This window comes from Myotis nattereri, assembly GCF_964212035.1.
Source record: "Myotis nattereri genome assembly, chromosome: 3".
In the NCBI taxonomy this organism is placed as follows: domain Eukaryota; kingdom Metazoa; phylum Chordata; class Mammalia; order Chiroptera; family Vespertilionidae; genus Myotis; species Myotis nattereri.
This window is the reverse complement of record NC_138077.1, coordinates 137,096,604-137,123,453: the sequence shown is the minus strand read 5'-3', so window position 1 is coordinate 137,123,453 and position 26,850 is coordinate 137,096,604. Positions and strand designations below refer to the sequence as shown.

Sequence of the window (26,850 nt, the reverse complement as noted above, 5' to 3'; positions counted from 1 at the left end):
TGGAGAGGGCCTGGCTCCAGGGCTGCCTCAGAGCCCTGCTATTCTCATAGCCGTGCTGTATCACAGTTGAGCCCTTTTGCACTGAATAAAGTTTCCTTCTTACTGCACCCCAAATTTGGAATTCCTGTTGGAATTGAATTGGTGCCAATGGCCATCAGTTGACAAGATCCATGCAATTTGTCTTACAGGACCCTCAGAGGGTGGACACAGCCAAGGGGCAGGAGCAAAAAGGAAGGGTTTCATTGGGCACAAACACATTATTGTAAGCTGGAGGTACTAATAAAGACATCTTCACAATGTTTGAAGCCAACTTTTAATATCAAAAGTAGTTGAATCTTCCTTTTTGTGAAGCTAGCATAACCATTAGCCATTTAATTTACTCAGCTAACTAGTCCATGCAGCCAGGCAGTCAAAGAAAAAGATAAGACATACAAAGCCTGGCATGACTGGGGGAAATGGATGCTTTTTCACAGAATTCACATAAATGGCTCATTAGAATATGTGATCTTCTTGGTTGTAGGACATGTCTGACTCCACGATGCCAATACCTTCATAACTGTAGTCTCTATCATTTGAGGTCACATCACTTTTGCTCTTCTTTCTTTTCAACGGCTTTCCTCCCTGCAGGTCCCACGGCTCAAACATGGCAGAACTCACAGGGTTAAGTCCTTTGGCAAATGGAACCTCAGCCCCACCTGGGTCAGCTGACTCTGAATGATTGGCAGAGGGCAGAAGTCGGTCACTCCGCAGTCTCTTTCTCATTTCTTCTTCTTTCGTCTGAAAGGCAGGATTGAAGAATGAAAAAAAGTCCAAATAATGTTCTCTATGTTTTCATTAATATTGCCTGTGGTTAACGTTTATGGCTTCCCAATTTCATTATTTAGTCATTTAACAAACCTACGTTAAGGAATTCCTGTTGAAGAAGACAGGCACACTCCCTACCCTCATGCAGCTCCTAGTCTAGTTGGAAAGGCCCAGGAGAGAGATGGCAGTGAAGACTGTGGGAGGGATATGAGGGCCACTTGTGCAGGGGCTGCAGGAGGTCTGTGATGGTCTGTTAGGCCTCCTCTCACCTCCCATCCTCCATCCCCACACCTCCCCTCACCCCTAGCCCCAACTAAAGTTTTTCTTTTTTCATATGAAGAAAAGTCCGCACTTAGTTCTGGGAATTGGATATTGCTTGCTTAGGCTATATTGATGAAACTAATTCAACCATTTTCAAGATATTACCTTATTCCTTCACCATACACATGAAAGAAATTAAGCATACAGCGTAAGAAGCATACAGATAATGAAGATAATACAAATCCACACAATTTGTCTCAACGCTGCTGAAAGGAAAGGCTCATCTCAGCAGGCAGCGCCGCCCCAGCCCAGGTACCTTCCGGCGCTCGGCCACCGCCTGCATCTTCTCCTCTATGTCCTTCATTGTGAAATCTGTTACTTCCTTTTTGACCTTGAGTTTTTTCAGCCTGGCTGGTGGCTTTCTCAGTGGCTTCTCAGTCATGTTCACCTGGAGGAAGACACTTTTTAAAACGGAGAAACAAATGTACTCATTGGCAAAGAGAGGCTGAAGGTAAAATAAACAGTTTAAAATGTAAAACCTAAAACTCTAAACTTTACAGTGTTCAATTTAAAAAACAACATGAAAACTGGTAACAACAGAACTGAGTCCTGAAGAAAAAAAATCTATTGGTGCCTAGAAAAAAACAACAGGTTATTACCAAAAAAACATGAAAGAATGCACTAATGTCCTGGAATTGGGTGAGGACTCAGGAGAAGGGGAAAAAAAAAAAAACACTTGAGAACAAACACAAGATAGAAAAAGGTGGTGGATGAGTGATGAATTTGTGATGCAAGGTATAAAGTTAAACCCGATGATTTTATAATATGCCACAAATGACAAATGACTTTCCTTTGGGATGGAGATTAGTTCCCAGCACTTCTGGTCATAGGGAGGGGAGAATTAACGATTACTGGGCAGCAACCCTGTGCTGGACTTTGCTGTTGGTACATCGACAGCAGAAAAAACCATCCATTTCATATGAATGACAAAACTTTAAACAGTTCAAAGCAGTAATAATGGCTTTCCAATGATAATTCCTAGTTTCAGAAAAAGTAACATTGTTGTAAAGCAGTGGTTCTCCACCTTCCTCATGCCGCGACCCTTTAATACAGTTCCTCATGTTGTGGTGACCCCCAACCATAAAATTATTTTCGTTGCTACTTCATAACTGTAATTTTGCTACTGTTATGTATCATAAATATCTGATATGCAGGATGTATTTTCATTGTTACAAATTGAACATAATTAAAGCATAGTGATTAATCACAAAAACAATATGTAATTATATATGTGTTTTCCAATGGTCTTAGGCTATTCCTGTGAAAGGGTCGTTCGAGCCCCAAAGGGGTCGCGACCCACACGTTGAGAACCGCTGTTATAACGGGTTTATAAAGTTTTCACATTTATTCTTTTAAACATTGGGTTAAAATAACATACATTAATTATAAAAAATTAAAATGATACATAAATAATCTTCTAATTCTCTGTTTGGCATGTGGTCTCTGATCACGACCACTTTAAATTACATCTGTAATTTTCCGAGATCAGACGAGATCGGGCATGTTCAGGGTGGTATGGCCGTAGACTACATCTGTAATTTTTAGTCAACCATAAATGGGATTATACTACAGACACTGCTCTGCAATTTGCTTTCCTCACTTTATATGGACGTCTTTTTAGCTCACTATACATGGATTCATTACGACTGGGGGAGGTCTCAATGAACTCCAAGGCTTCATTATAAAGTGAACTGAATAGATAATTTCTCTAAAGATGTTTAAAGACAAAAGAGATATTGATATCCATTGTAATATCTAAAAGACTGTCTCGTCAGACTGCAATACTGTAAATACCCAGAAAATAAATCAAAGAGAGACAATTTAGCATAGCAGAAAAGGCACCAGAAAGACCTGGGTTTGAACCCTGGCTCAGCCATGGTGTGGCTTGGCATTAAATTCCATAACACTTGCCTTCCTCATTTGTAAAATAGGTTTAATAATACTTTTTCATGGGATTATTTTTTTAAACGGGGAGGAGAAGTAGATCTTAGCCACTCAGTAAATGGAAATTATTTTTGCATGGCCAGGGTTGCTCAGTGGTTGAGTGTTAACCTATGAATCAGGAGGTCACAGTTCGATTCCTGGTCAGGGCATATGCGGGCTCGATCCCCAGTGTGGGGCATGCAGGAGGCCGCCGATCAGTGATTCTCTCTCATCACTGATGTTTCTATCTCTCTCCCTTTCAGAAATCAATAAAAAAATATTTTTAAAAAGTGCAAATTACTTTTCATTTGGTGAAAGCAGTGATTTTTTTTCCCAATAACCACATGGAATCATAACCAAGATATAATATTTATCACAAAAGGGAGGAATGAGAGTTGGAATCGCAGGGCCAACAGGCAGGGGGCTGGGCTTTAGCCTCTGGCCTGCCTACCACTCATACTTACTGTGTCACCTGAGACAGGGCACCTTTGCTCTATGTGCTCAGTTTTCTCAAATGTAAAATAACGAGGGGCCTGGGATGGCTAAGCTTCCTCCAGCCTTAAGATCTGTGATTCTCAGAAAGCCTTTTAAAGGGGAAATATTTGTCGAAGTTTTGGTTCAGTAACAGCCTTGAGGTAGTTTTATGTGGTGAGTTGTTCATTATAAATAACTGGGATGGTCCTAGCTGGCTTGCTCAGTGGTTAGAGCATTGGCCTGTGGACTGAGGGTCGAGGGTTCGATTCCAGTCAAGGGCACATACCTCAGTCCCCCTCGTGCAGGAGACAACCAGTCAATGTGTCTCTCTCACATTGACATCTCTCTCTCTCTCTTTAAAGTCAATAAAAATGTATTTAAAAAAAAAATCCCTATAGAGGTTACTAGTCCCATAATTTTAAGAACACCACTGGAGAACTGCCATGCCCTAAGATGCTGTGATAAGATTTGGGTCTTTTTTCCAGCCAATCTAACTGTATAATATTACCACTGTGTATTCCTCAGAGCTTCCTTAATTAACTATTGACCTACAGATGAACCCACCTTGGCTATGGCCCGTACTGGAGCCTTGCGCATAAAATAGGACAAAGCTTCTGGGAAGAGATGTATCATTTCTGCTCTGTCACTGCTAGACCTCCTGGGGAAGGTCAGTCTGAACGTTAACTGGCATTATTGGTCTTTACCCAGTGACTTCCTCCTCAACAAACTCCCCCTGAGGTTCAGCAAATAATGTTAGAGACTCTGATGCAATGTGGACAAACACCCTAACTGCACTAAAGGTTACCAAGTACAGAAGTTGCTGAGAAGGGAATAAACTCTGACCGGAGACAGGAGGAGTCAATAGAAAATTCAGAATCTTATGTAGCGAGACTCAGGATGCCTTAAGAGATAGGGAGAAATAAGTCTGGGATGAAAGACACTTAAAGCAGTTAATACCTATGTGGATAAATGAGAACCAATCACATCTCGCTAAAGAGATCCATCCCAATCCATACACATCTATAATAATAAAAGTGTAATATGCTAATTAGGCCAGATGTCCTTCTGGACATCCTTCTGGATGACCTTCCAGATGAAGCCAGGGCTGCAAGGGAAGCCCAGGTCCTGGGTGCCAGAGGGAAGCCGGTGCCGGCAGCTGGACAAAGGAAGGCCTACTCTTGCATGAATTTCGTCCATTGGGCCTCTAGTATTTACATGTGTGCAGAACACCAATGCAAATAATACAGCTAGTTATGTCTCATTAGAATGTTTTAAAATATACTGATTCACTTAGTCTGATATTTAGCTTCTAAATATTATATTTCTTACATATCATTGTATTTTCTCTGAGTGAACATAACATCTATTAGTATGAATATGCCTGAAAGCAGGTTATCCAGAGGGCATTATGGAATTGCTATAGTAGTTGCCAACAAGCAAAAGATGAAATTAAGAGAAAAAAAAAGGCAAAAGGGGGCTCTGTGGTGGACTTCTGGGGAGAGACTGGCTTACAGGGGAGTCCCCTGATTCAGAAGATGAACGAAGGACCCTCACTTTTCAGCATCTTTTATTATATGTTACTCTAAATGATAACTGAATTAAAGAGAACCTGGCTATGTCTCAAATGCCCTTGTATTTAAGTATACTGTTGGTGTACATAAGTCTTGTTTCTAAAGTATTCTCATATCTATTACTCTTTTTCCCCCAACATATTTAAAATGTTTTTTTAAGCCATAAAAAAATAGTGTTTACATGTCTGACTGGATTTATCACATTGCCGTAACGGAAGACATTAGCATCCCCTTTTGACCATCTTCTTTCTGTTTCCCTTCACTCTGGTTTGTTTTTTAGCCAATTTTTATCATTTGTTTTCCCCCTCCCTAAAAATATTATTAAATATTAGATAGTCAAAAGTATTAGCTATTTAATAATATCTCCATTCTTAATATGGGTCCCTTTTTGTCCTTCAAGTTTAATTCTCATCTTTTCACAGTGGCCTTATACCTTTCCTTAAAATAGGCAGGGCACCTGGTGTCTGACACACTTCTGTTCTCAACTACACATGAATTGGAGATTTTACCTTGACAATGAGCGATCATATCTCTCCTTCATTTCCTTATGCTGCCTGGGTATAAGCTTAGTGTTATAACTGCTAATATGTTATATTGTTAGGAATTCTTCAGAATTCTCTTCACAGCGACTGGGGGATTTCAATTTCAAAAGCTTCAACCCTTGCCAGCTCTGGGATGAATTGGAAGGCTGTGTGCCTGTTTCTTGACACTGCAGGGCAGTGGTTCTCAGCCTGGGCTGCCCCTGGGAAGCACCGGGAGCTTCCAGCGCAGCCACTGGTCCCAGGTGGAGCCTGGGCACTGGGGTTTTGAAAGCTTCCTTGGTGGTTCGAGTGTGCAGCCAGGTTAAGGACCACTGCACTAGGCCAGTGATGGTGAACCTATGACGCACGTGTCAGAGGTGACACGCGAACTCATTTTTTTGGTTGATTTTTCTTTGTTAAATGGCATTTAAATATGTAAAGTAAATATCAAAAATATAAGTCTTTGTTTTACTATGGTTGCAAATATCAAAAAATTTCTATATGTGACACGGCACCAGAGTTAAGTTAGGGTCTTTCAAAATGCTGACACGCCGAGCTCAAAAGGTTCGCCGTCACTGCACTAGGCAATAAAAGGCACCGCTATGGATTACTGCCGGCCTGTTTAAATCTTAGGCCAGGGCCATCTTGGCCCAATTCCAAAGTAAAATCAACCCCCCCCCCCAAAAAAAACAACACAAACAAACAAACAAACAAACACAAAAGAGCTGTATTATTCTTACCTATCTCTGCAATCCCATCACATTTAAATCCTGAGAACACTGCAGCTATGCTCCTGACAACCATTCCATCGCTATAGAATATGAAAACAGCCTTCATCTTTGGCTCACTTAATGATGTTATTGCAAGTCAAGCCTACAGTTTTCTTTTTTTTAAAAGAGACATCTCTTTCATGATGTAGCTCATGTTAATTAACCCTGTTGGTGCCTTTGCAAGGTCTGAGTCTGAACTCATTCATCCCTGGCATTTGAATCACTGGAAAATGTTTTAATGCTATTCCTGTTGGCATTAAGGTTCCAGAGCATTTCCCTTAAGAAGGCATCACTTAGCTACTCAACATTTCCACAGTCTATCCGCCTCCAGATTGCTCTCCTGTCTTTTTCTTTTGACACACCTTCATTTTTTCTCACCCCCACCCTCGAGTCTACAGATAGGAAAAAAATCTGTCCTCTCTCTTTCTGTATTAAAGATGCATTGTATTTGGGACTTTCAAACAAGGTACTCCCAAATGCCTTGTATCATGCCACTATATAAATGTAAATTGTCATTATGTTGACATTATCTTTTCCATGTTATGGTGCATTTTCACTTTCCCTTTCCTCACATTCTCTTGTTGTTGGCAGCCTGATAATGTCATTTACAAGGTTTAGCAATCTCCTCATTCTCTCCCCCCCCTCCCCCCCACCTACAAGTACTTTCTACAGGGCTTCTTTTCCTTCTTCACAAGAAAATGCCACTTTAGATTTTATTCATGAATACTCAGCATTTCCTAAACGGAAGAGAAAATGGCCTTTATTCAAACACTTAGTGACTTGGTCTAGGTGCAAACTCTATTTAAATAATGTATCTTTTTATTCCCAGCTGACTGTTTTCCCTACAACACAAGCCATTGATATGATTTCTGGGCTCTATTGCCACCATTTCTGTCTCTTTTTTTCTTTCCCATCCATTTCCCCCCCCCCTCAGGCTTCTTTTCCTTGTTATTTCTTCTATTATCTTCTTTCTTTTGACTATGCGTTAGGACTATTGGTGCTGCCTCAGTGCATTGGCTTAAAAAACAAACAAATATGAAAACAAAACAAAATAACAAAAACGCAACAAAACCTGCTATCCTCTTCACAAATTTGTACAGAACTTATTAAAAAATTAAGACCTCAAGACTTTGGCCACAATAAGTTAAAATCAGAGTAAACATATTACTCACACTAAAGGAAAAACAATGAAGATTAGTCAAGATGAATCAACAAAGAAAAATAAGAGGAAAACCATTTCTATAATTGCATTTTCTCATATTTGACCTTAGACTGTGTATATAAATATATAAGCTTATCTGGTTTAGCTTTTGTATTAAGGCTTATTTTCTTATTAGATAAATCAGAAATTAGTTTTATATTCACAGTTCCTAATATATAAGCAATGCTTAATAAAAATTGCTGCAAGAATGAGGCATGTTATTCAACGGGGCTTATTGTGTCTCAAATTTAGTAAAACCCAAGATATGTTTTATTGAATTCATTAATCATTAATTATTAGGGCAATTCTGAATCCATAGAGAAGGATAGTGTGCAGAAAGGTGAGGGAATTTATGGGAGAAAAAACTGGCTAAGATAAATGCTGTCTGTACTGTGACTATAAGATGCATATGCTGGAAATAACTTGGGATCAATCATATTCTATTGCTATTTTTAACTATAAGCTAATGTTCATTGTAAAATTACTTGCCGTGACATCGTATGATTCTCCACTTCTAGATACTCTGCTGTGGCTTTGTATTATTCCTTGAACAATTAATTCCTCCAGGATGTCTGATGACTTTTGTCGCTCTCGATTCTCTAGGGGTTGCGGTTTATGGATTAATCCATTGGTTGTTAAGTCTTCCAAGGGGAAAAAAAGCAAAATTTAAGCTTGAAGAGATTATCAATCAAATGCTAAATGAATGCCATACATGTCATGCTACTTAATTAAATCTTACACTCATCCCTCCTAGCTAAATATCTGTTTGTATTATAAATCTTTGAATCCTTTGAAGTTCAAATTCTTACTGTTCTAACAGAGGATACACATCAACATAATATACTGTTTACTGAGCAGACCCCATATTAACATAACAAAAAATCTCTCACGTGCTGCTATGTACTAGCTTTTTGTTGTAACAACACTTGTACACTTGGGTACAGCTCCATGGGTTCGCTGCACTAATTACGAAGCTAAGCCACAGCTCAGAATGAGATGTTCTTTGGGTGACTCTTCCGAGCTGCAGTTGGTTTCTATGCTTTGTATACAAAAGGATAAACAGCATGATGTTGCCAAGAGACTTCTAGTTCTGCAACTCCGAGTTTACAATTACACCATCTGCTAAGTCTCCATAAGTAAAAATATGCCTTTTTGAGAAGAGTCTTTGAACTTTATCAGAATTGGAGTCAAGTGGTATCAGCTAAATTTTTATTAGTAACTCTAAAAGTGGCACTGAAACAGTTTATAGGGGAGCTTTTATAAACTGTGTGGAGACAACCCCATCACAAATCACTCAATTATAGAAATAAACAAGAAAGCATCCATTTTTACAACTTCACATTGTAAAACAAAGATGCCAAGGGGAGTCTGCAGAAAGGAGCTATCTTCTACTTTGTAACCATCAGGAAGTCTGGATAGTAACCAAATCCATTCATCTAGTGGGTGGAGTCCTTTCATGAAAATCTATAACCTGGGACTATATGAAGTACTTTCTATGTTTTATAACATCTAAATCAGACATAAACTCTGTAGGAGAGATATTATTAACTCTATTTTATAAAAACAAAAAAAACAAACCCGATATGAGAGAGGCTAATTAACTTGCTCAAGGTGACAAGGGTAGTAAGTAAATGAACTAGGATTTAAACTCAAGTCTGTTTGATTTCATCAGTCATGTTCTTCACCACCTCACTGTACTCTTCCCAAGCATGCCAAGTACACGGGCTCCCATTTGTCACGATACACTTCTCTTTCAGGATATTTCTAAAAAGAATGTCATTGTGGACACTGGTCACTAAAACAATGAAATTATCTTAATCATTTCAATCAATTCTTTTCTGAATCCACTGAAGTATTTGGCTTGACATTTACAGTCATTAACCTATACAGAAATTCTTGGACTAAGTCAAGTCATTCTGACCAATTTTAATTATTTCTTGGGATATTGAAGAATTTTGGGGAAATATTTAAAAATAACATGGTAATTATAAAAATAATACATAATAAAATTGGAAAATGTAGAAAAGAATTAAAGAAAAGATAATAAAAATGTCCATTCTCTTACCATTCAGAGGTCACCATTGTTAATATGTAAAATTTTGCTTTTAGTAATGTGCCATCACACATTGTGTTTCCTATTCAGTGGAACATTTACATTAGCACTTTCTCTGGCCACTAGAAATTCTTCATAAGCATAAGTATAAAAAGTGAAGTCATACAAGAAAACATGGGTGAGTTTGTTTTTGACCTTATTGTAGGGAATGGCTTTCTAACCGACTCAAAAACCAGATTAAATAAAAGAAAAGACTGATGAATTTTACTATATTAAAAAATTTTGCAAGGCCCCCCAAAACACAACCCCCAATGAAAGTCAAATATAGATATCGCATACCTCCTGATTGATGTACTAAGCAGGATACAGTATAATTTTTGACATTCTTGTGAAAAGTGCATAACTCGGACCTAATCATGAGGAAATATATAAGACAAACCCAAACTGAGGACATTCTACAAAATAAATGGCCTCTATCTCCAAATATATCAGGGTTATAAAGGACAAAGAAAAGCCGAGGGATCGTTCCAGATTAAAGGAGACTAAAACCACATGACAACTAAATTAAACATGTGATTCTGAATTAGCTCTGGAACCAGACACTTATAAAGGAGGTTTGTAAGACAACTGACACATCTGAATACGGTCTGCAGATGAGATAGCAGTGCTGTGCCAATGGCAGTTTCCTGACTCAGATTCTTGTACTGGGATTTTGCAAAGAATGTCCTTGTTTTTAAGAAACACTTGCTGATGTATTTAGGAGTAAATTATCTTTATGTCTGTAACTTACCCTCAGAAAAAATATATTTGTATATGAGATGGGGAGAGAGGGAAGGAGGAACAGAGGCAGGAGGGGACCATGAAAATGCAAATGTGGTATAATGTTGACATTTGTGGAATGTGGATGAAAGAATATAGGCATTCTTTGTTTTCTGCGACTTTTCCTCAATCTGAAATTATTCAAAATAACATTTTTTTCATTTTTTCCCCCATGGAAAATACTTGGGAAATGTTAGTGTGAAACTTGGAATTTTTGCCCCAGCAGGTGCTCAGTGGTTAGAGCATCTGACCACGCACCAAAGGCTGGATAGTTCCTGGTCAAGGGCACTACCTCAGTTGCAGGTTTGATCCCCCCAGTTGGAGCTCATGTAGGAGGCAATCAATCGTTCTCTCTCTCTCTCTCTCTCTCTCTCTCTCTCTCTCTCTCTCCCTCTTTCCCTTCCACTCTCTAAAAATCAATAGAACAAAAATCCTTGGGTGAGGATTTAAAAAAAAATTTTTAAAGAAATTTTTAACAAATACACCCTGTAGATATGAAGAGCAGGGATGCAGAGAGCAGAGGGGTGTGTGTGGGGCAGAGGGAGGATTGGGCAGAGAAAGAATATTGCCGGGAGCCGGTCCATCCTTGCTGTTTCAAGGGACCTGGCATATATGGCATACTGTTCTTAATATGTTTGCTCACCTTCGTGGCACTATGTGTTTTAACCAAGGTCCTCTCTAAGAAAGGTTGTTTCCCCAGGTAGGGATTTTTCCCTGAAGTTAGGGAGGGAATAAAACCCCTTAACTAAGTGCCAGGCGGGTAATTAATCACTTTAACTATGAACAATCATGCTTAAGCTACATAATCTTTACTCCCTGGAATGGAGATAAGAAACGCCCTAACCTTTGGAATAGAGATTGATAGGATTGGAATCAACTGGTATAAATACAGATGTAACAAGACAACAGGACACAGAACCTAGACACAGAACCTACACAGAAACTAGAGACAGAGGAACTTCGCTGGAGAGAACATGGCAAAAGATCCTGGACAGAAACTGGCCACAGAACCTAGGGACAGAACCTAGAGACAGAACATGGCAAAAGATCCTGGACAGAAACTTGCCACAGAACCTAGAGACAGAACCTAGAGACAGAACATGGCTGAAGAACCTAGAGACAGAACCTGGCTACAGAACCTGGATAGAACATGGCAAGAGAACCTGATTAGAACCTGGACAGAACCTGGCTGGAGAACCTAGCGAGGGAACCTGGCTGGAGAACCTGGAGAACCTGGCTGGAGAACCTAGCAAGAGAACATGGACACAGAACCTGGCTGGAGATCCTAACCAGAACTTTGCTGGAGATCCTGACCAGAACGTGGCTAGAGATCCTGGCTAGGCTGCTGATCAACTGAACGCTGTCTCCGTGTCATTCCTTCTTTGCTGACTCTGTCCACACCTTTGGGGACCCCTGGACCTGCTGGGGTTGGACCCCAGCAGAATATAAAGCTCAGGGCACTAGTTCCTACTCATTCTGTGGTAAGAGCTTTCTTGAGACCTAATTTATGCTACGGTTTGGAAACATCTGCTTTGGTAGTTCACTCCCTCCCCACGTTGGTCCCTGTGGCACTGTCCTGCTCACCTGTGGTCCTCCCCATCCTGCTTTCAACAGTGTAGGGCTGGCGGGCTAACTATTCGAGGCCATACCCAGCTTCCTGTCCACCTGTCAATCTCTAGTCTGTTAACACCATAAATACTGAGCATTCATGATGCAGGGTAGGAGGGATTCCGATCAACAGAATTTTCAGAGAGAAAAAAAATATGTTCTGGTGCAACGCACAGGGCGGGGGGTGGGTGGGTGGGCGGCAGGGGAGGGGTGAGAGGGGGGAAGGGGAGAGAGGGGGGAAGGGCTGCTCCTGCACTGCATCCCCTGTCTCTGACCTCCTTCTCAGAGGTCACGTCTGCACAATCAGAAACACAAGTTGAGGGCAAATGTGAAATTTGTGGTAACCTGCGTGTGCACGAACGCCCAAGAAACAATCTCATGTATAACCTACCTATTTTCTAATTCTAACTGTACCTAGGGAAGAATCTGTAGCAATGGAGAATGAAATGAAAGCCTTCGCCCCAAATAAAAGTACTTTTCCTTGAGGCTTGTTAAGTTCAATTTGTTTCAAAGGCTGACAAAATATAAATAAGAGCTCTCATCTCAACATCAGGGGGTAACTGAAGTAAAGTGAAAACACACCATAAGAAAAATATTTAGAAACAAACAGTTTCAAAGGGCACACTAGGTCATAATTACTTCTTTATATTTTGAAAGATTCTTTCACTGTAGATTTGCTGATACTTTGCATGGGGGGAGACAGGGGAAACAGTTGATGCAGGTTTTATTTATTTTTTCAAATGTAGAACTTTCCCTTGAAAAAGTGCTAACACGGTGGAGTTTAAAAGAATTTAACCAAAGCTTGTGGAACTTCTATTCCTATGGCCTATTGCCAACCACCAATAAGCCTCTTAGTTAAGGGGAAAAAAGATGGTTTAATTACTCCATGACCAGAAGATTCATGGTTAGCATTATTTACTCACATAATGAAGATTTAAGGCTAAATTCTAATGTCTTAGAGAGGGGGACCTTGACATTTACAGCACGCCCTGGCCCACAAAGCTGTGATAAAGGGGCCACCAAACACATATTATGAAATACACTTAGAGAAATGGTATTTTATTGGAGATTAACACGAATGGGGGCTTTTACCTAAATTTATTCTTCTGTTCCTTCCAATAGGAGATGGGGAACTCTCTGGAATGGTTCCGGGTAAGCTTTCCAACTGGACCTGTTTTTCCAGGCCTTCGGGGTCACCCACAGTGTCCTCGTGCAGGGCAGCCTCAAGCTGGGGTCTGCAGTTCTCCCCAGAATGAGCCACATTCACATCAGCCTGGGAAAAGGGGAAAAAGGAATCATCGTTTTGTGAGAGTCAAGACCTGATTTGTGGATGTGCAGCTCACTAGTGGTATTGTGGTAGGCTGAGGAGTACCCCGCGCCCTGCAGATGCTACCTTACACGGCAGAAGGGCCTCTGTGGGTATGATCAAATTAGACCTGGGGATGGCAAGTTATCCTGGATTGTCCAGGTGGACTCGAAATACAATCACCAGGCCCTTACAAGAGGAAGGCAGAGGGAGATCTGACTGTGGAGGAGAGGTGATGTGACGACGGAAGCAGAGAACACTTTGCAAGGTGCTGTAGGCCCGGCAATGAGGATGGGAAGGGCCACTAGGCCGGGGATGTGGGGACGCAGCCCTAGACGCTGGAAGAAGCAGGAAAAGTTCCCTCCTCAGAACCTCCGAAAGAAGCCAGCCCTGCGAACCTCCTGACTTTAGCGAGTGGAACTGATTTTGTGCTTCTGACCTCCGGTACTGTGAAAACAAAAATATTGTTTTCAGCCATTAGATGTATGTTCATTTGTTATATCAGTAATAGACAACTAATATACAGTCGACCCTTGAATAACACTGGTTTGAGCTGTGTGCATCCACGTATACACAGGATTTTTTTTTCCAATAAATATAGTCAGCCCTCTCTGTATCTGCAGGTTTCGCATTCGTGGATTCAACCAACTATGGATCGAAAACAGTATTTTCAACACTCCGCTGGGATGAGCAGATTCAGAGTCGGCTCTATGCGCTGTTCTGCATCATTTTATAAAGGGACTTGAGCATCCTCAGATTTTAATATGGGGGTGGAGGAATTGTCCTGGAACCAATCCCTCACGTATAACAAGGGATGACTGTAATTAAGTTTTTGGGGAACTAAAAATTACACATGGATTTTCCACAGCAGGGGCATGGATGGGATCTCCTAATCCCCTGTGCTGTTCGAGGGGCAACGGTAATATCTAATATGAATCTGTCAGGTACAAGCTGCTATGCTGGGCATTCTGAAAGATCCAAAAGTAACAAGTTCATAAGCATCAAATGTGAAAAGTAAAGATGCTGCTGTGTAAAATTAAAAAGAAAGAAACTAGCTTCATTGTTTTTGCTGATTAAAAAAGCATTTCAGCCCTGGCCAGGCAGCTCAGTTGGTTGTAGCACCCTCCTGATACACCAAGGTCATGGGTTCCATCCTCGGTCAGGGCACATACAAGAATCAATAAATGCAAAAATAAGTGGAGCAACAAATGTCTCTCTTCCTCTCTCTTTCTCTAAAATCAATCAGTAAGATCAGTGGTTCTCAACCGTGGCTGCACATTAGAATCACCTGGCAATCTTTTAAAAATCCTGATTTCTGGGCCTCATCCTCCGGAAATTCTGTTTCTTTGTCACTAATGTTGTGGCCCCACCCCATAACAAAGAAACAGAATTTCCGGAGGATGAGGACCAGAAATCAGGATTTTAAAAAGATTCCCAGGTGATTCTAATGTGCAGCCAAGGTTGAGAACCACTGAATAAGATTTAAAAAATAAAAATAAAAAAGTAATAGAGTCATAAGAGAAACTGATAACATTTAATGGCAGAGAGTAATCATTTATCTGATTGCACTGTAGTACATTATGTAACTACTAGAGGCCCGGTGCACGGATTCGTGCATGGGTGGGATCCCTCAGCCTGGCCTGTGCCCTCTCGCAATCTGGGACCCCTGGTGGGGGGATGCCAGACTGCCAGGTTTTGACCTGATCCCCACAGGCCAGGCCTCGGGCTGAAACCCGGCAGTTTGACATCTCCCTGAGGGATGTAGCAGTGCCAAAGTGGCAGGCGGCTGGGAAGGAGCCCCAGCCAGGGCCAGGCACAGCTCCGCTACGGCTCATACAGCCCCGCTGCACCTGCCACCGGTGCCACCGCTCGGTAGCACTGCCACAGAGGCGGGGAAGGCTCCTGCCACCGCAGCTGCGCTTGCCAGCCATAAGCCTGGCTTCTGGCTGAGCAGTGCTCCCGCTGTGGGAGCGCACTGACCACCATGGGGCAGCTCCTGCTTTGAGCGTCTGCCTCCTGGTGGTCAGTGCATGTCATAGTGACTGGTTGACTGGTTGTTCCAGTTGTTCGGTTGTAACAGTCGCTTAGGCTTTTATATATCTAGATATCACAATGTACTTAAACAAATCCTATTGAAGGACACCTAAGTTGTTTCTAACTTATCCATATAACGAACAGTGCTGGCATATCTGTGCATATGTATCAGCCTGAATTCACCCAATCATCCCATGAGGATAAACTCCTAGATGTGAACATGCTGGGTCAAATAATAGGCACATTTTATATCAATACATGTTTCCAGAGGGCCCTCCATAAACCCAGTGCTGCCTTACAGTCCCACCTTCTCCTTTTAAGGATGCCTATTTCTTCCTACCACAGTTCCCCTGCTTGTAAATAGGTCAAAGCACAGTATGCAAAGGGGCTAAATGTGACTTAGTACACCACTGATTCCCAAGTGCTGGCTGGTGTCAAGTGTTTCATAGTTCTACAGTCAACGAAGAAAAATAAGGGAAATGCTCAATTAATTCAATTTAAAGAACTGGAATTTATTTTTAGAAGAGGCATATTTTAAACACTAAATCAGTTCAGGAAAACACTTTTCATATTTCCTCTAATACCATGACCCCCTCTCTCCCAGTACTGGCTCTTCTTGCATTGCTTGGTTTGCAACTTTCCCACTTCTCATCCAGTAGAACCTTTTAGGTGTTATCAGTCAACCTATTCTCTCATCTAAGGCACACACTGAAGAGAGGAAGTCTCTTCATTATCTTAAGGAGAAATAAGAATATAAACATCTTCTACAGAATAGTGTCTTCTGGTTATTCTTCTTTATGTCTATGATTTCACTTTTGACCCAAGGGCTGTTCTTCTCCCTCCTCCCCCTCCTCCCCCTCTTCCCCCCTGCCCCCAAGTCTTCAAAGGGCCTCAGGACTCTGCCCTCCAACCCCTGCCCTCTGTAGCAAGCCCTATTATACTGACACAGTCTGTACCTGTTTAGGTGCAGCTGAAGGTGTTAATGAGGAGAATGCTTGAATTGGGTCTTAATGAATGAATTTCTAGTGAGCAAAGAGGAAAGGACATTTTAGACAGAAGGAAAGGCACACAAAGACAGGGCATGAAACAATATTGTGTGTCCACTATAGCAGAAACAGACTGAAGTAGAAGGTGGTAGGTGCTGAAGTGCGGAAGGGAAATCTTTTGTGACAAATACAGGAGTTTGATTTCACTTTGAGTGCAAGAGTAATCCCTTGCAGGGCTGTCATATATGACAGAAAGTAAATGACCACTTGTGTTTTTTAGAAAGACCACTCTTGAGTTAGTGCAATGACAAGAATTGAAGGATGAAAGAAACAAAACAGGGAAGCCAGAACAGTTATTACTAACCAGGTGAGGTTTGATTAAATACCAGCTAAGACAGCAACAGTAAAAATGGGGACAATCAGTGGGCCCAGAAATATTAGAAAGGTAGGTGATAGACCTCCATGGGCTTCAGTGTGAATGAGGGAGGTCCCTTCTGGCTCTAAATTAGGATTCTAGGAACTAAACAGAAAACATTCCTCTTTAAAACAGGAAAAGTAAATAAAAAGCAAGGACACTGGCATGAAACTTGGTATTTCTACAATAAAAATCAGACAACATTTTTTAAACCTACGGACATTTGACCACTTTCTAGAAGTACTCCAACATTCAAAGCCCCTCAGAGGCTACGTATGAATCACTAGGTTCTGGTGGCCCCATCACCCTCAGGTCCTCACAGTTCAGTGAGGGGTTCTCCCTGTTGGTAGGGAGACTCACAGCTCCTACCACCCTGTTTACATAACATGATCACTCCAGCTAAGCCAACATCAGTTTGTCGTGTTGAGGATTAATGAGTTCTGTGGCTCAGAACTGCATAGGAAGGTAGGAAAAATCAACCAACTGAACAAACAAAGTAAGCAAACAAAAGCTCTATGGATATGAAATATGAATCGGCACAAGGAGAAAGCCTGAGAGCAGCTATGTACTTTTTCTCTCTCTGTGTCCTTACAGACACAGTTACTGCCATGCAGTCCCTGTAGAGTAAGGCCACTCAGGAAAAGTCTTTACAGATAACGTATTATATGTTATTATATTACTAGGGGCCTGGTGCACAAAATTCGTGCACTGAAGGGGGGATCCTCAGCCCGGCCTGCACTCTCTCGCAGCCTGGGGGCCTTCGGTGATGTCCAACTGATGGCTTAGGCCCGCTCCCAGTTGGACATCCTTAGGCCTGCTGTGGAGGCAGGAGAGGCTCTGACCACTGCTGCTGCGCTTGCCAGCTGTGAGCCCGGCTTCTGGCTGAGCGGTGCTCCCCCTGTGGGAGTGCACTAATTATCAGGGGGCAGCTCCTGCATTGAGCATCTGCCCCCTGGTGGTCAGTGAGCATCACAGAGACTGGGGCACCCCACTGGTGCATGAATCTGCACACCAGGCCTCTAGTTATTTAATAATGGCCATTATATCAGACAGGGCCTCCTTTTCCCTTTGTTATGTATAACATATACAGGAGGGGCAAAAGTAGGTTAACAGTTGCGAGTACATGAAACAGTTTATTCTTGCATGAAATTCATGCAAGAGTAGGCCTTCCTTCCCCTGGCTGCTGGCACCGGCTTCCCTCTGGCACCTGGCTTGGTCCACAAATTTGTGCATGGGTGGGGTCCCTTGGGGTGGCCTGCAGAGATCAGGCCCCCAGCTCGTGCCCCCAGCCTCGCAGTCCTGCCACGCTGCCTGGCACCCCACCTTCTGGTGCTGCCCCCTCACCTGCTCCACCATCTCGCCTGCGGGGTAATCAGTCGGAGGCTGGGCCCCCTGCCCACTCCCTCAGTGCCTGGGAGCCAGGCGGCAGTCCCGCTCCCCATCGCTGCCACTGGTTGTCATCTGTGGGGCGATCAGCAGGGCAACTGGGTCCCCGCTTGCACCTGCCTTGTCCTGGTACCGCCAGCTCACCTGCTCCACCATCCTGCCGCAGTCCTGCTCTCGTCAGGGCCCATCAAAGCTGGCAGCACCTCCACTGGAACCCGCTGCCAGCACCGCGTTGCCAATGCCAGCCATGTTCCGCACCACACCCTGGTGGTCAGCGCACATCATAGTGAGCGGTCGAATTCCCAGTCTCCTGGTCTAACTTCCGGTTGAACGACCTCCCAAGGGGACAATTCGTGTATTAGGCTTTTATTATATAAGACTAGAGGCCCGGTGCACAAAAATTTGTGCACTCGGGGGGGAAGGGGGGTCCCTCAGCCCGGCCTGTGCCCTCTTGCAGTCTGGGACCCCTTGGGAGATAACGCCCTGCTGGCTTAGGCCTGCTCCCGGGTGGCAGAGGGCAGGCCCAATCCCTAGGTGCAGCCCCTGGTCGGGCTCAGAGCAGGGCTGATTGGGGAATTGGGGCGCCGCCCCCTGTCATGCACAGAGCAGGGCAGATCGGGAGGTTGCGATGCCACCCTCAGTCATGCTCAGGGTAGGACCGATTGGGGGGTTGGGGCACCGCTCCCTGTCACACTTAAGGCAGGGTCGATGGGGAGATTGTGGCGCCATCCCCTGTCACTCACAGAGCAGGGCCCATCAGGGGGCTGGGGCTCTGTACCCTGTCACGCACAGAGCAGGGTCGATCAGGGGGTTGGGGAGCTCCCCCCTGTCACTCACAGAGCAGGGCCCATCAGGGGGTTGGGGCTCCGTACCCTGTAATGCACAGAGTAGGGTCAATCAGGGGGTTGGGGAGCTCCCCCCTTCCACTCACAGAGTAGGGCCGATAGGGGAGTTGGGGCGCCGCACCCTGTCACACTCAGGGCAGGGCCGATGGGGAGGTTATGGGTCTACCCCGTCACACACAGAGCAGGGCCCATGGGGGGCGGATGGGGCGCCACCCTCTATCACCCACCAAGCAGGGCCGATCAGGGGGTTGGGGTGCCACCACTGTCACACTCAGGGCAGGGCCGATGGGGAGGTTATGGCTCTACCCCGTCACACACAGAGCAATGCTGATCAGGGTGTTGGGACGTCGCACCCTGACACACACAGAGCCGCAGGGCAACCAGGGGTTTGGGGAGCTCCCCCCTATAAGGCACAGAGCAGGGCTGATCAGGGGGTTGGGGTGCCTTCCCCTGTCATGAACAGAACAGGGCAGATAGGGAGGTTGTGGCCCCACCCCCTGTCACACACAGAGCCGCAGGGTGATCAGGGGGTTTGGGCACTGCCCCCTGTCACACTGATCCTGGTGCTGGGAGGCCTCGCGGCTCCGCTGATCCCGGTGCTGGGAGGCATATTACCCTTTTACTATATAGGATAGAGGCCTGGTGCATGGGTGGGGGCCGACTGGTTTGCCCTGAAGGGTGTCCTGGATCAGGGTGGGGGGTCCCCACTGGGGTGCCTGCCCAGCCTGGATGAGGGGATGATGGCTGTTTGCAGCTGGTCACACCCCCTTCAGGGTGGGGGTCCCCACTGGGGTGCCTGGCCAGTCTGGGTGAGGGGCTGAGGGCTGTTTTCAGGCTGGCGGGTGACTGAAGCTCCCAACTGCTCCTTTTTTTCTTTTTTCTTTTTTTTTTATTCTGGGCCAGCTTTAGCTCTGAGGCTTGGCTCCTGCTCTTAGGCCTCAGCTGCTGAAAGCAGGTTACCTGGTTTGTTTGGGTTCTATAATCGAAACACTGTTTCAACTCCAGCTCTGAGATCCCGGCTGCCTGAAAGCAGGTTTCTGGGGTTTTGTTTAGCTTCTATATTTGTAACAATGTTTCAAACTGCAAGCTCAGTGGCCGGCAGCGGCAGGCGGGGAACGTTGGAGTCCTCCGTCACTGAAGCAAGCAAGCCTCATGTTAGCTTCAAGCTGCCTGGCTGCCGGCCGCCATCTTGGCTGGCAGTTAATTTGCATATTGCCCTGATTAGCCAATGGGAAGGGTAGCGGACGTACGGCTAATTACCATGTTTCTCTTTTATTAGATAGGATTATTGTATTATTTTCCATATGAACAACTGTCAACCTACTTTTGCCCCCCTCTATGTGTTGCTGTTACACATAACAAAGGAAAAGGAGAGCCTATCTGATGCTTATCTTTCAGGGGCTCACAGTTCCTATGGAAATTAAAGACCATGTTGTGTTTCTTTCCCCTCTTCCCAAATAAACTACCAAAACCAATATCTGCAGTGATAGTGCTATGGGACAGAAACCAGGCCCCAAACGGGTCTGCCTCCAGCCAGCCTGTAGTGGGGTTCTTGACTTTGTGTAGGAAAGATTTCAGAATACTAGTACAGGCAATTATGAGAGGACATTTATTAAAGTTGGGGACAGTGAAACAAGGAAGGGCTTAGGATAGAAACACCAGAAGTGTGCCTAGGAGGGGCTGCTTTGGCTCATTGGAAAGTCAGAGAAAAGGGGGCCTTAGAGACAGGTTCAGAGGATTAGCCTAGGATGAGCTGCTGCTGCCCTTTGCTCCACTGGTTGCAAGTCTCATGGGGGTCCCTTAGAGTTTAGGAGATGCACACCTGTGTGCGAAGAAGAGGGAGAAGGGAAAGGTGGGAGGGAGAGAAAGCCCTGGGTCCTTTGTCTTGAGGGTTTTAAAGGTTGATACTTTAGGGGAGGTCTTAGGGGAGGATCTCAATAGAATATTCATTATCTTTATGCTGATGCACCACAATGAGATTTATTCCCTTAACTTCATCTGTTCTTCAGTGTGGCTGGTACAAATGGCAGTAATTGGATTTCTGCTATCTATCTTCCTGAGTAGGATGATTTAAGCTATTTGCCCTGGAGTATGCTTAAGTGTCCTTGGTTAGGGAAGATAGGGTTTTGTGATTTACTAGATGGTCATAAACTGCTTGACCGTTTAACTATCTGTCTCAGCTTCCCTATTCCACTCGTCCGGGCTTACTAGCTTGTCTCAATTCACAAGTTAATTTTGTTTTGCAGATCTATATTTTCTTGAACCTAGTGAAGTGCTAAGTAACACACAAACATTAATTTTGCCAGTTCACATTTCGCAGTGGAGATCTTGAAAAATTTAACAACAATAAACAAAATGCCCACATTGGAGCTGAGAGCAAATCTGAATATTATCAGTCTACAAGGTGTCTTTTCACAAACATATTCTGTCGACTACAAATTGGAATAGATTTAAATGCCGTCATCCTGCATGACCTCCGAGTGTTTCCTGGAAGTGACTAATCCAGGCCTTAGCAAGGAGCTTTCTTTACCTGTGCCTGCTTAGTTAGATACACTCTGCCTTCAAGCTCCGTTAGTGGCCAAAACTTAAACTGTAGCAGATGAGACACAATCTTTCAGCATAAAATAACACATACCAGCCTTCAGGTTCTGGAGTGGAAATTTAAGTTTTTTTCTCTTTTGTATACTAAGAATGTCTTTTACATATCTTATCTACGTGCAACACATTCCAGAAATTTTAACCCAATTTCATAGTTTAGACTTGGGAATAGACATAACTCAAAGACCAGAGATATTTACAAACTAATGAGATCCAGGCCTCTTGGGGATAGGTGAAGAGTTTTCCTGTTCTGTCTGTGCATGCAGAGCTCATAGTTTCACACCAGTAAGAATCTATCTGCGCTGATCCTGGGGGAGGGCCAGGAGGGGGTGGGAGGTTTCATTTTCTCCCTGAGATGAAGTTGTAGCAGAAGCACAACTGTAACAGTTTTATTTTATACTCCATTGTCTTGATCAATTTTAGATCAATTTTAGACAAAACTGAAAAGCTGGAAATTCCAAGCTAACAGCTATGCATAAGAATCATCAGCGTTCCAAAAAAAGGCATTGATTTTACCTATAGGCAGGATTTTTTTGTTGTTGTTGTTTGGTCTGCAAGTATTACATGTGTTCTAAAGCTTTTGGGAAACAACTTTTTCAAACTGCTTGGAGGGAGTCATTTGTCAAGGATCCCTGGAGCTTAAACCTTCTAAAACCAAATTATTGGCAGTTACATTTTATAAATATATTTTTCCACAGACATATAGAAAGAGTTCATTCTTCAACATTTCTTTTTTCTACTTTAAATCTAATGAATGAAATAACAAATAGCAACTCTAAAAAAAAGTCAGAAACATGCTCTTGTAAAAATTGAACTTTAAGAAGTATTAAAGTATTAAGTCCTTCTAACTGACAATAAACAAGAATTTTCTTGTCAAATATAGAAGGAGAGTTCCCCAATGAGGAAAAGTTTCCCATCGTTTCTTTATATGCATTATTTCAGTGCAGCGACTACGCACCACTTAGACTAAGGTAAGGTGAAGAGAAAGTCTGCAGGCAGGTCTAAAGAAATTTGATTCCGAAAATTTGAAAGTCATGCCGCCAAGAAACATAAATATTTAATGTAAGCAAACATATTCATCTAATTTTAAAGACATTGTCGAACTAGTGAACTCTCAGCCCTATGAATTTATGAAGGAAACAGTACGGTTCTGATAGCTAATGTTTAATTAATAATCATATCTTTCCCAGATTCTACATCCAAAGTCAAGTGCTCAGGGTGGGGAAAGAGAGGTATATATGTGAGTTGACTCTGAGTCTATTTTCAGGTTATTTTAATATTGGATTTCCTCCTTGCTGACTGTCATTAGTCTAGTTCTGCTACTAGGAGACAGGTAGATGCTAACCCAGGAAGGAACTGGGAAGGGCATTCAGTCACTCAAGAAACAGTCATCAGTGCCTGGTCTGCATCAGGCACTGTAGTGAGCACTGGAGATAAAAGACAAAACACAGTTCCTGGCCTCAAGCAGGTGATAGCTCAGGATGGGAAGCAAACATGGAAACAAATACAATAAAAATGTTTTGAAACGTGATAGGAGAAGGCGTAAGGTCAACTCTGTGAGCATGGTAACAGGGGAAATGGAGAAGAATGTTCTTGAGTCAACTTGAAAGATAGGTACATATTTGCATGTGGGCCAAGAAAAGGGAGAAGGAAAAGTCCGAAAGGAGAGAAAATAGTGAGTGCAAAGGCCTGGAGACGGAAACAGAATGGATTTGGGAACAATGAGTAGTAAGTAAGGTGTGACTAGAATGAATGTGGAGAACTTGACACAGCTTGAGGATGGCTAGACAGGCATGCTAAGGATTCAGGATTTTATCCTACATAAATAAATGTAATAATAATAATAGTAATAATAATTGTAATAACTAATATTAAGCACTTTTTCTGTGCCAGGCATTGGTTTCAGCACTTTACATGAATTGAATTAATTTAATCTTCACAACAACTCTATAAAATCACTATTATTAATCACTATTATTAATTATTCTCATATTACAGATAAGGAAACTGAGGCATGGGGAGGTTAAATACTTGACCTAAGTCACACAACAAGTAGTGAATCCAGAAATCCAACCTAGGTGGTCACATTCTTGATCACTAGTTTGTGTGCCTACCTAATGGCTGGTAACTTTTTTTTCAGCAGAGGATGATATTATCAGGTTTTATTTTAGAACGATCACTCTCAAGGTCATGTGGAAGGCTGAAGATGGAGGGCAGGTAGGGGTGGTTAGTGGAAGAAGAATCTAGACAGACCAATTTGGAAATTGTTCAAAGATCCAAACAAGAGGCAATGACTACCTCAGACAAGAAATTCTCGAAGAAACCCAGAAACCCTACCAGGTCTTGGGGAGGCTTGGCCAAGGAGGACCTAGTGTATTTGACACTCAGAGAACTTGCTTTTTAGTGTGCCCTCCGGCTCTATACAAAAAATGCGTTCAATTAAAAACCACAAAAATGGAACAAATGACAATGACCAGAAAAGAAACATACATTCTGAACATTTCTCCTATTGAAGTCTTATATGTAATCATGCCAGAAAAATTACAGATTAAACAGACTTTTGTACAAAAAAGGGAAAACAAAAAGGATTAAAACTTTAAATTATTTTAATATATGTTTTGAAAAAAGAGAAAAAAGTATTCTCTTATGTAGGAATATAGCCCCAAGTGATACTGAGTAATGACAAAGACGAGCAAATTGTTCTCACGAAGCCCATGGATCTAAGAGAGAGAAGAAGCTTAAACAAACATTGTTTGGGCTCAGTCCTGGAGGATGAGTAGAATTCATCACTCGACCGGGAATGGGGCCAGGGAAGGGCCTTCCAGGAAGGAGGAATGGCACAGGGAAAGACATGCATGGTGATGAGGCTGGGAGAAGGAGTTCTGCACTTCTTGGCTTGAATCAACCTTGAGGGCAGGGAAAGTCCATGAGTGAGAAGGACTGGAGAGGAGAGGATGACATTAGAGAGATTGGTGGGACCAAATGCCCGGTTTTGCTCGCTCCAGAAAGCTTTTTCTTAGGAAGATAGCTGTCAGTGTGAAAGACAGACTGGCAAGGGTGGTGACAGGTGAGGCAGAAAGACCCAGGAAGAGGTAATTGGGCCCTGAACGCAGCCGGTGGTAGTTGGGGTGGAAAGCAGATGTTTTCTTCTGCTCTCCCCCAGGGCAGCAGGTAGATGCCTGAGTCTCAGCCTTCACTAGACCCTGGTTTGTTTTTTACTCCAATAGCCCAGCAGATGTGCCTCACACAGAATAGGTGCTGTAACTCTCACTGAATAGTCTCACACATTGCCCCTGGATAGGAAGTATGCTCTTTCACCTGTACTTCCAAATATGCCCTTTAGGAAAGGTGACAGTATGGGCGTACATCAGACTGGGCAAAGTTATTATTAGTGTCCCTTTCACTCGTAAAAGTATCCTGCTTTGGATGATAAATTATATGGTAACAGTATCTTTGGGTAACCCCTCTTGAAGGGACCCTTGTGGGTTCCTAGTTTGTGGAATCTTGATGGTGGTGAGGATGGGAAGAAATCATGAACCTCATTCTGTCTGGACCAACCCATCCCTCCATTCCCCACCCTGGAAAAATTACCCTGCCTGTCTCCAGAAGAATTAAGGGGGGTTCAGCCTTGAGGGAGAGTGGAAAGCCTATTGGAATGAGACCTTAGAATACTAGATTCTATCTCCAGCTCTACCCCCAAACAAGCGGTGCAGCCTTGGGCAAGTTGTCCACCGCTCTGGGCCTCAGGGTCCTCAGGAGGCAAGCGAGGTCTCTTCCAGAGCTAATTCCCACAGGGCCCACTTGCCGGAAGCTAGTAAACCACGCAGCTCTAGGCATGCTCACCTGCGCCTGAGAATCACCTCCAACCCCAGCTCCGTGCACAACGCACCACACATCCCGTTTTTCCTGCCGCTGTCTCTGCCCTGGGGTGCGAGCACCTTCGCTAGCTCTTGAAACACAAAACCCTCTCAAAGCTGGTCCTATAGCAGCAAGAATCCCGATGAAGACAGCAGTTCAACACCGGCTGAATACAGTTGGTCCCAACCCGCCCACCCTACCGCGCATCCCCTGTGAGCCCCAGCAGGCCCTGCTCCAGCCCACTTCAGCTCCCCCCAAGCGTGGCAAAGGCTTTTTGCCCTTTTTTTTTCCTGTTTTACCTTGAATCCCTCTTCCCAGCCCTTCCTCGGCGCCGGGACAAAGCTCTGTTCCTCAGCAGGCTGGGAAGGTCCACAGCCCATGCTGTGCGCTGCGCGCTCCTCCGGCCGGGCCCCGCCGTGCGCCCCCGCGCGCTCGCGGCCGTGTTCCTGCGCCCCAGCAACCCGCGCCCTACACCTCGGTCCCTGCTCCCAGCGCCTCCGCCTCTTCCACCTCCAGCACTTAAAGGCTCCGCAGGAGGCGCTGGGCACCTGAGCAGTTGCCGGGAACTGTTGCCACAATAAACGGAATCACCGGAACCTGGGAGCTGGGCGGCGACGGCACTTCTGTAACTGAAAACTGGAAGATAGGAGGCTTCGAATCACACCTGGGATGCAAATCGCGGCCCTCTCCAAAGCGAACTGAGGGAAGGGCCAGCTGCTGGCCGAGTTAGTGTTTAAAGTACTGCAGCCATCAGCATCCTGCGTGGACTTTATTTCTTCTTTCTAAGGTGCCTGGGCACACGCCCCCACCTCCGGTGCTTAGACCACGCCCTCCAGGTGTTGGCTTTGTGCTTCAGACTCGGTGGGGACTGTGCAGAGAGACGGTTGGGAGGAAGAAGACGCAGGAGTCGGATGGGCGGAAGCAGCTCTTGAGGACCCGTGGGCAGCGAAGGCGGCCTGGGTGGCACCAGAAGGCAGTATCACAGGGTGGCCACGGGAGAGGTCGGTCACGCTAACAGAGATCCAGATACTTAGGATCGTAAACAGCTCAGCAGCCGAGAAATGGGTCATGCAAATCATTTTTATGGAAAACACACTTAATGAGCTGTTAGGAAATAGCACGGATATGCCGATTTCTCTCAGAGAATTAAATTAAAACGGTGTAATGCATCAAAAAGGCCGACCAGGCACACTGCTCAAATGAGCAACAAGTTGTTCCTTCCTGGATTTTTATTTCTTTTTATTCTATTTTCAAAAATTAAAACAGAAAAAGGAGCTAACAGGGATTTTACAGATCATGGACCAAGCGCTTATTTGACAGGCTGCAAACTTAGGCTCCGAGAGGCTGAGTGACTTAG

The 26,850-nt window shown here is 43.9% G+C and overlaps 1 protein-coding gene across 1 annotated transcript; it reads right to left on the bottom strand.

The window, feature by feature from the left end:
• Nucleotides 1–244: 244 nt before the first annotated feature.
• Nucleotides 245–26,008, bottom strand: STMND1 (stathmin domain containing 1). Its single transcript, XM_081087729.1, has 5 exons — nucleotides 25,793–26,008; nucleotides 13,158–13,338; nucleotides 8,075–8,226; nucleotides 1,382–1,513; nucleotides 245–777 (listed from the first exon to the last, which is right to left on the bottom strand). Exons 1-5 carry the CDS (start codon nucleotides 25,871–25,873, stop codon nucleotides 493–495), a joined length of 831 nt encoding a protein of 276 aa, XP_080943855.1. The 5' UTR covers nucleotides 25,874–26,008; the 3' UTR covers nucleotides 245–492.
• Nucleotides 26,009–26,850: the final 842 nt, after the last annotated feature.

Bases quoted from the DNA above. Each gene is read 5' to 3' on its own strand.
- STMND1 (XM_081087729.1), bottom strand. From the start codon at position 25,873: ATGGGCTGTGGACCTTCCCAGCCTGCTGAGGAACAGAGCTTTGTCCCG. The intron at 1,514-8,074 runs GCAAGTAATTTT...GTCTTCCTCCAG, and splicing joins GAGAATCATACGATGTCACG to GTGAACATGACTGAGAAGCC. The intron at 778-1,381 runs GTACCTGGGCTG...CCTGCCTTTCAG, and splicing joins CGGTGGCCGAGCGCCGGAAG to ACGAAAGAAGAAGAAATGAG.